The sequence below is a fragment of the Topomyia yanbarensis genome, chromosome 1 (genome assembly GCF_030247195.1).
Source record: "Topomyia yanbarensis strain Yona2022 chromosome 1, ASM3024719v1, whole genome shotgun sequence".
Classification (NCBI taxonomy): Eukaryota; Metazoa; Arthropoda; class Insecta; order Diptera; family Culicidae; genus Topomyia; species Topomyia yanbarensis.
In genome coordinates, this window is record NC_080670.1 from 91,044,121 (window position 1) to 91,053,220 (window position 9,100).

Below are 9,100 nucleotides of genomic sequence, written 5' to 3' on the forward strand. Positions count from 1 at the left end.
ATTAAACTTTCTTGTTACTCTTACCGACAGTTTTGGATTGACAGCGGTACACTTTGTGTCGTCGCTTCTCCCCGGTCAAACCATTCGGAATTTGATTCGGAATACTGAATGGAGTCAGTATGGATTCCAAATCAAATGCAACAACCGATTCTGAGTCGGAATCGGTTGTTGCATTTGATTTGGAATCCATAATGACTCCATTCAGAAATCCGAACCGGTTCCGGAATGAGTTTAACTGGGTCGTGGTAGAAAAGTTTCTTTACGTGTATAGTATTAGCAGATTTGACGATGAACTTAGGTATAACTGAAGTTACAGTGCCGATAATGCTGATGATAAAGGCAGTTATGTGACGAATCGACCAATTTAAACAGGCGTAGGACCGATTTCGTCGGTTGGATGAAGAATTTACCCTTTAGATGAACGAAATGGATACATCAACTGTTTGCCGCGCAGCTGCTTACTCAATAATCGAAAAGAAGTTAAATAAGCTTTGTTGTAGGCTGCTCTTGACGATGAATGAACGACGCCAATGAGACGTGTTGGGACGGATCGTCGAAAAGCTTGATATTACACTGATTCCGGTAGTACGTGGTCCGACACTGGGTAGAACTGTGGCCTTATGAAATCGCTTGCAATTGGGTGATTGGGATTTTTACTTCAAGCATGGGTTGAACACAGGTAAGGTTCAGAACTGACTCAAATTAACATCAAGCAAAACCGACATAATTGTTCATTTCTTCACAAGTGGTCATCGATGGTCCGCATCAAGGCGGCAGCCAACGTATGTTTAAACTTGTATACCAGTCCCGTCCGCGGTGTAGGTGACGACGTCTAGTGGGCGGAACTCTTCTGCGGGGGTTCGAAGTTGTTGCTGCCTTTTCAGTTGTCATTTGGCAGATAGATTATGTCCGTGTTCAGGAAATGAATACCTAGCAATACAAAGCAATAAATTATATGTATATAATTGTCTCTATGTACTACACGATAAAAAATCTTCACGTTGATGGAAAGTGATTTGCAGTTGATTTCGCACTACTTGCTGATCATTTCAATGCGATGTGCCAATCTATTGGAATGGATCATTTCAAAGCACTACGAAATCAACAGCAAATCACTTCCATTTGAAATGTGTTGCACATTACTTCTAATAGATCTTGCATTTAACTATATACGTATTTTTTACGGTATATCCCATTATGGATTACCTAAGAACAAATAATTACATAATAAATTAACCACAAGTAAAATATACAATACTCACGTTCTACATTACTTTGGAAATGCAAGTTTTCCATTTTTACTCCTATTTCCGAGCATACGTTTGTAGTCGATTAAAGACTTTAGTGTTTTGACTCTTTTGACACTTGTAATTAAAGATGGAACCACTCAAATTCAATAGATTAGTACAGTGGTGCGAATTCATCGGATATTCATTTCAATTTAAAGATCATTTCTATTGAATAGCTTTCAAAGACCAGGTCATTCTGATACGAGTTATAAATCCTTAGAAAATCAATGCTAAATCACTTCAATTGTTAGTGATACATGATAAACTGATTCAAGTGCAACATCATTTGAATTAGACGTGACATTTTTTTACCGTGTACAGTCCTGCTATCTACCTATCGACATAGATCTTTCATTAGGGCTTAAATCGCTAATGTAAACAAACTGCGTTTTCGTTATTATGACATTATGCGACAAAAATACTAAAAGATTGAGGTGAAAATTAGTTAAAATGGTTTTTAGTTCGATTTATAATTAAAGAAAACAAAACGGCGAAACATGCATTTTCTTCGAGATTTCGACTTAGGCCCTTCTTATCATATGGAATATAAAGGCTAAACTTACATTTTTGACAGAAACGGGCGTACGGTTTTTTTTTTATCTTAAAATACGTTTATTTAGGCCCAAATGCTGTAGCTTAACGAGGCCGATAATTCATTTTTTTTATATTACATGTCACATGTTAGTGGGGGAAGGGAAAGCCGTATTTAGGGGCGGCTTACTCCCCTCTTATGTAAGTAAAGGAAAAAGGTAGGAAATGGGATACATATTGTGTAATTGACATCGTCGTTTGCTGATTGATCATTGTGGCGGATATGCACACTTTGTTGTAGTGTTGTAGTTTCCAGCCTGTAATCGCAGGGGCGAGGGGAGGGTCGATATTTCGGATAATTATTGGCACTCTATATCATCTGCATGTGCGGTATGTCATGATGTTCTGGATAGACGGTTATCAAGAAGAGTGTGCACCGAAGACTCGTGAAGCAATGCCATATTGTAGATACAGGGATAGGTTGGTGAGATTCTACTGTGAATGAGAGAGGGTAAAATGTATTAAACTTGGACATCAATGGTTTTCAAAAAGATATAGATAAGAAAAATATAGGGGTGGTCACGGCTTGCCAGGACGTCCCGGACTGGCACATAGGGTGATCTACCTCGGGCCCGAAGGGAATCTATTAGTTGGGACCTGGCAACACAGTACTCTGCGCACAGCCAAACAACATGCTCGATGTCGTGATAGCCGTTCTCACAAACACAATGATTATTTTCAGCAAGCCCTATACGACGGAGATGCGCGTCAAACGAGTAATGGTTGGACATGATCCTTGACATCGTACGAATAAAGTCCCGGTTCACATCCAACCCCTTAAACCAAGCATTCGTTGATACCTTCGGGATAATGGAATGTAGCCACCGTCCCAGATGCCCATTGCTCCATGAGGTTTGCCAACTATCGAGCGTCCTCTGACGAGAGATACTGAAAAATTCGTTGAAGCAAATTGGTCTTTCGTAAGTGTCGCCTTCTAATGCGCCCACCTTGGCTAAAGAGTCCGCCTTCTCATTGCCCGCAATAGAACAATGTGACGGGACCCAAACCAAGGTAATCTGGTAAGATTTTTCAGATAAAGCACTCAGATATTCCCGTATTTTCCCCAGGAAATACGGTGAGTGCTTTCCAGGCTTCGCCGCACGGATGGCCTCAATGGAGCTGAGACTATCCGAAACGATGAAGTAATGGTCTGAGGGCAGGGTGTCAATGATCCCGAGAGTATACTGAATGGCAGCTAATTCTGCGACGTAAATTGAAGCAGGATCATTGAGTTTGAATGAGGCAGCAAGATTTTCGTTGAAGATACCGAAGCCTGTGGACCCGTCGAGAATTGATCCGTCAGTGTAGAACATTTTGGCGCAGTCGACTTGATGGTATTTGTTATAGAAAATATTTGGGACCACTTGTGGGCGAATATGATCCGGAATTCCACAAATCTCTTCCTTCATGGTTGTATCGAAAAATACAGTTGAATCAGAAGTATCTAAGAGATGAGCACGGTTGACGTTATATGTAAATGAATTGATGTTCTGTGCCATGTAATCGAAGTACAAGGACATGAATCGGGTCTGAGAATTAAGCTCGACAAGCCTTTCGCAATTTGCAATCACCAATGGGTTCAGAATATCGCATCGAATGAGTAATCGATATGAGAGGTCCCAGAATCGATTTTTCAGCGGAAGAACGCCCGCCAGCACTTCGAGACTCATCGTATGGGTCGAGTGCATGCAACCCAAGGCAATACGCAAGCAACGATACTGGATTCGCTCCAGTTTGATGAAGTGTATGTTCGCAGCGGAGCGAAAGCAGAAACATCCGTACTCCAACACTGATAATATCGTTGTTTGGTACAACCTGATTAGGTCTCCTGGATGGGCACCCCACCATGTTCCAGTTATTGTACGGAAAAAGTTGATCCTTTGTTGGCACTTCTGTTTCAGATACCTAATGTGACATCCCCAGGTACCTTTAGAGTCGAACCATACCCCGAGATATTTGAATGTTGAAGCCTGAGCAATAGTTTGATCCATTAATTGAAGCTGTAGTTGCGCTGGTTCACGCTTTCTAGAAAATACGACTAGCTCAGTTTTCTCCGTGGAGAACTCGATACCCAGCTGGAGAGCCCAAGCAGACAAATTGTCCAAGGTATCTTGCAGTGGTCCTTGCAAGTCGACGGCTTTAGGACCTGTAATAGAGACCACACCGTCATCTGCAAGCTGCCTTAGCGTGCAGGAATTGACAAGACATTCGTCAATGTCATTCACGTAAAAATTGTAGAGGAGAGGGCTTAGACATGAGCCCTGGGGAAGGCCCATGTAGCTAAATCGTAATGTCGATAAATCGCCATGCGAGAAATGCATTTGTTTTTCAGACAACAGGTTTAGCAAAAAGTTATTTAAAATTGGCGAAAGACCATGCTGGTGCAACTTCTCATAAAGAATGTTGATCGAAACTGAATCGAAAGCCCCCTTAATATTCAAGAATACTGATGCCATCTGCTCTTTGTTAGCATATGCCATTTGAATTTCTGTTGAGAGCAACGCAAGGCAATCGTTCGTCCCTTTGCCTTTGCGGAAGCCAAATTGTGTATCTGACAGTAAGCCATTTGTTTCGACCCAATAGACCTTTCTCGTCAAAAAATTTTATATGATAGGATGCTTCCTTTTTTATCCCCAATTCGTTACTGCCTATTGCCCCGATGATTTGGTACCTCTTACTATTGAACAAATCAAAAATAGTGCAAGCTGCTCATTTAACCCCATATTCTGAATACCTATCTTGCCTTGTTTCCCCATATTTTACACCATTTGGATGAACTTCCTGTGGGGAATACTAAAAGGATGCCAGATCTGCATATATATTAGTAAATCTGCAGATTTTGCATTTTCACTGCAGATCTTTTGCAGATTACAAATATTTAGCAGAACAAAGTCTATGCCAGCCAATTTATACACCAGCCTTCAACATTTTTGATCATTTAAATTATATACACACTACATTTCTACGTCGCATTTATTGAAGATTTTTATAGCATTCGGCAGACTTTTATATTTTTACTGCAGGCTATTGTTTAAATAGACCTGGCATCACTGATGCTGAAATGATTCATTCATATACCTGTCAATAATATAGAGCATTGTATGAAAATGTATAACCTCACTTTTCTGACAGTTCGGTGTGCTTGTTTACCTAAGACTTGTTTACACGGACTTTTAAAATTTACATTACTTGAATACTTTCGATGCTCTTTGAAAGAATATCAACTCAAGAGGGATTAGGATTGGAACAATGGTAACCTGGTTCATACATTGACCAATCGGCGCTGGATGTAAAACCCGGTGGCATATGCTGAATCGTAAGATCAAGCATTGGGCTATAAAACGATTGCTTTCTGGATGATGGATAAGGATTTGTACACATTTGTTTGTTTGCTCGTGGGTTAATTCCTAACAAGATGATCCGATTGATTATTCATTTTTAGGTGGTGAAGTTTACCTGAACTTTATAGGTAACGAATTCGGTCGATGATAAGTTGTTGAAATGATTTTGATCGTTCAATGCCCATATCGAAGAACGTTTCCATTGGTCAGAATGCCTACCAGCGTATGATAGCTGCAAACATGAGGACAACAAGGTTATCGCTTTCGAATGGAACAATTATTTATTATTCGTGTTCAAGTTCCATTACAGCAAAAGTTTCGTCGATTATCGCATTGTCGTTGATTTAGCCGGCAAATGCAAAATAGCGCTGGGCACTGACAATAAGGAGTAAGAAGGATTTGATTGGAGTGATAATAATAATGCAGAGCATTATACATTCTGGTAGAATATCAGAGAGGAGAAATTATATGTAAATTTATATTATATCCCGAGTAGCCATCATTTTGGCACCGCAATAAAGCTATCTGCTGTATTGTTCAAATTGGCACCAAATAACTAGGCAGCGAATGATAAATTTCATAGTCAATTTATTTACTTTTTCGGAAGGATAAGTAATTAGTATGTCGTGAATATATGTGTCGCCGGTGCCGTGTGTTATGGTATTACCGAACTGAACCGTTGGTCAGAAGACCGTCCTTGTCGTACTGGTCATAGATGCGAGGTTTTTTCTCATCTGATAGCACTTAACATGCTTCGGAGATCTGTCTTAATGCTCTCTACTTAGCGCAGGATACGCGAAATCGCTGCTAGCTTTCGAAAGAAAATTCCTAGCTGCTGCTACTCTATCAGTCTCTCTCTCTCGACTGAGGACTACAATTTCGGTCGACTAAATTGTGCTATGAAAATTGTACTTCCTGGAATTTCACCTAACGAGATCAATTCATTGTGAGGAATTTCGCTGCGTTCCAATATTGCTTGACTCTGTAGGTGATGATGTGTGTGGATTCACTTCGGCAGCCAGCTCTTATGTTTTGGGTAATTTTGCTATCTTATTCTGCTGAATAAATCATCTTCCTAAAGCCTCTACGTTATACTACGGTCACTTTAAAAACGCCCTGCTATTTAATCTTGCAGCTCTCGGCAAGTCAGTAGGTTTGTTCCAGTACACGGAAGTCACTCCGGAATAAAGAGGAGCAAAAATATTTGCTCCTTTTTACTCCGGTTTGCTACCAGAAGAAGAAAAAAGAGAAGAAGAGAGTACAGGAACGATTTTCTCCGATTCCAGTTTCTCCTGGTACTGGAACAGACGTAGTCCTGGCACTCTTCTCGACTATTCCTGGCACTATACCGCTGGCGTCGCACTTATGACGGTGATCAAGCTTGGCGAGAGTGGCAGTGGTTTCGTCGGAATTGTTCACTCGACAAGCAGTAAGTGCAAGGACTCTGCTACTTATGCCTGAGCCCCTCATTGAAACCTTCGTCCTACCGGAGTGTTAGCTTCGTCCGATACCGGAGCGTATTGCTGAACCGAAGCAGTCTGCTACTGGCGCTGTTTCCTTCGAATCGGAATCGCTGAATATTCCCGTTAGCCGAATGTGTCCAACGTGGCCGAAGGCAAACCGATTGCAGCAACACCACCAGCCGTAGCTGACCTTTTAGCCTTTAATCCAAAAGAAGTTTTGGTCGAATTCATTATAATTCTATGTAAAATTTAATACTGTTTTATTTAGTTTGATTGCGCATATTGTTTACATGAGACACTCCCCTTAATTCGTTGAGTAAGTATTTCACTGCCTTTATAATCCTTTTGGAATCAGTTACAATAATCCATTATAATCATTTTATGATAAGTGTATTGCTAGTTAGGACTTTTATATCAGCCGGGCCCTTTTATAATTTGTTATAAAATCATTATCTAAATTCTTCATAATCCATTGTTACGTTATGTTTATGCACATGGCCAGATAGATAGTTTTTAACTGGGACGTGACGTGTGGATACGAAAAAACCTAATGTCAATTGCAGCCAGGGGGAGCTGTCAAATGCAGCCAAAGGGAACCGTCAAATGCAGTCAGGGGGAACTGTCAAATGCAGCCAGTCCATTTAAAATATGTGAGGAAGAAAGAGTGGCTATGCAAAACAAGAGATCAAATGAACAGAAAAAAAACATATCCAGGTTTTGTCCCAGGATTTTAATAGAGAACATGAAAATTCGATTTGTTTGCATTTGGCAGTGGGCCTTTTTCAAATGTTTGGCTAGAAATTCCTTACTTCTACAATGAGTCATGTACATGAAAAGTAAAAATGTTAAATTTAACGGAACAATGTATGATGCCGACATCAAATAAAAAATTACAGCTGAGCGACCTTGTTTGGAAAGTGTTAACATTTGGCAGCGAACCAAATCAAGTTTCTCATACTATGATCGAATCAACAAAAATTCCAAGACCATGTAAACAATCTCTCTGAACTGTCAAAAAAGTGAGGTTAAACATTATCATGCAATGTTCTCCACCGAGAGGTTCACTTTAGTTTGTTTACATAACCAATGAACTTTGTACCGCGACTCACCACTTCATTTGCCGCGTTGCCAGGAACTCAAGCAAAAATATACAAAACAGTGTTGCCCAAACACACATTTTGAGTCCCACCATTCTTGCAAAGGTGAAAAAAATACTCAACATTCTTGCATTTTTCAAATTTAAAAAAATCATTAAAAAATCACGATAGCTCCAAATAGTCTCATTTCAACGGCAATATTCTTAAAAATGTGTAGTCTTTTGAATAAAAATAAGAAAAAAGGGGGTTAGGTCGGACGAGAAAGGTCTATTGTCGAGCCGAAACAGGATCATTTTCTCGAACAACTTCCGGATACAGGACAGCATTGCAATCGGACGATACGAATTGTGGTTGGAGGCTGGTTTTCCTGGTTTTTGGATGGCGATGACCCTCACCTGTCTCCAGTCATGTGAGACAATGTTACCCTCAAGAAACCTATTAAATAAATTCAACAAACGTCTTTTGGCAGAGTCTGGCAGATTCTTCAATAAGTTGAATTTAATTCTATCTGGCCCCGGGGCTTTATTGTTACATGATAAGAGAGCAAGTGAGAACTCCACCATCGAACACGGTGTTTCGTTCGCGGTATTGTAAGGCGGCGCGGTAGATTTTCTGTGCCTGGGCGGAATCCGGGCAAACCTTCTTGGCGAAGTCGAATATCCAACGGTTTATATATTCCACGCTCTCGTTAGTACTGTTTCGGTTTCGCATACGTCGGGCCATGCCCCAAAGAGTGCTCATCGATGTTTCTCTTGTTAACCCGCCGACAAACCGGCGCCAGTAACTGCGTTTCTTAGCTTTCATTAAATTTTTCATTCGCTTTTCTAATATCGCGTACACTCGATAACTAGCAACTAACCCGTCGTTCCGGAAGGTTTTATACGCGGCAGCTTTCTCCGCGTACACGTCTGAGCACTCTTTGTCCCACCACGGGTTGGGAGAACGTTTTTGGGTGTTCACGTCGGGTACTCGTTTCGTCTGAGTTTGAATCGCGCTATCGAGAATCGAGTTGGACAAAAACTTATATTCTTCCTCCGGGGGAAGTATCTGTGTTGAATCGATAGTTTTGGATATCTCAGCAGCGTAGCTCTTCCAATCAATGTTTCGTGTGAGGTCATAGGGAACATTGATTGGTGTCGATGGTCTTGAACCAGTGGTGATTGCAATTACAATTGGTAAGTGGTCACTACCGTGGGGATCAGATATTACCTTCCACTTGCAATCTAACCGTAGTGATGTCGAGCATAAAGATATGTCCAGTGCACTTGCTTGCGCAGGTGGTCTAGGAATTCGTGTCATTTGCCTGTGTTCAGAATTGT

At 40.8% G+C, this 9,100-nt stretch overlaps 1 protein-coding gene and 1 long non-coding RNA gene across 3 annotated transcripts; one reads left to right on the top strand and one right to left on the bottom strand.

Annotated features, from left to right (window-relative positions):
- Nucleotides 1-809: 809 nt before the first annotated feature.
- LOC131678046 (uncharacterized) lies at nucleotides 810-3,806 on the bottom strand. Of its 2 annotated transcripts, XM_058958179.1 has the most exons (3): nucleotides 1,263-3,806; nucleotides 1,144-1,206; nucleotides 883-930 (listed from the first exon to the last, which is right to left on the bottom strand). In XM_058958179.1, exon 1 carries the CDS (start codon nucleotides 3,566-3,568, stop codon nucleotides 2,342-2,344), a length of 1,227 nt encoding a protein of 408 aa, XP_058814162.1. In that variant the 5' UTR covers nucleotides 3,569-3,806; the 3' UTR covers nucleotides 883-930; nucleotides 1,144-1,206; nucleotides 1,263-2,341. The 2 variants fall into 2 exon arrangements, with proteins under 2 accessions (XP_058814161.1, XP_058814162.1); XM_058958178.1 differs by lacking the exon at nucleotides 1,144-1,206 and having other exon boundaries at nucleotides 810-930.
- A 1,083-nt stretch (nucleotides 3,807-4,889) lies between these two features.
- Nucleotides 4,890-5,741, top strand: LOC131678047 (uncharacterized). The gene is made up of 2 exons (XR_009303562.1): nucleotides 4,890-5,263; nucleotides 5,323-5,741. It is a non-coding gene; the product is annotated as an uncharacterized LOC131678047 (long non-coding RNA).
- Nucleotides 5,742-9,100: the final 3,359 nt, after the last annotated feature.

What these genes read in the sequence shown, in the direction of transcription:
- LOC131678046 (XM_058958178.1), bottom strand. Translation starts at nt 3,568, where the DNA reads ATGCACTCGACCCATACGATGAGTCTCGAAGTGCTGGCGGGCGTTCTT.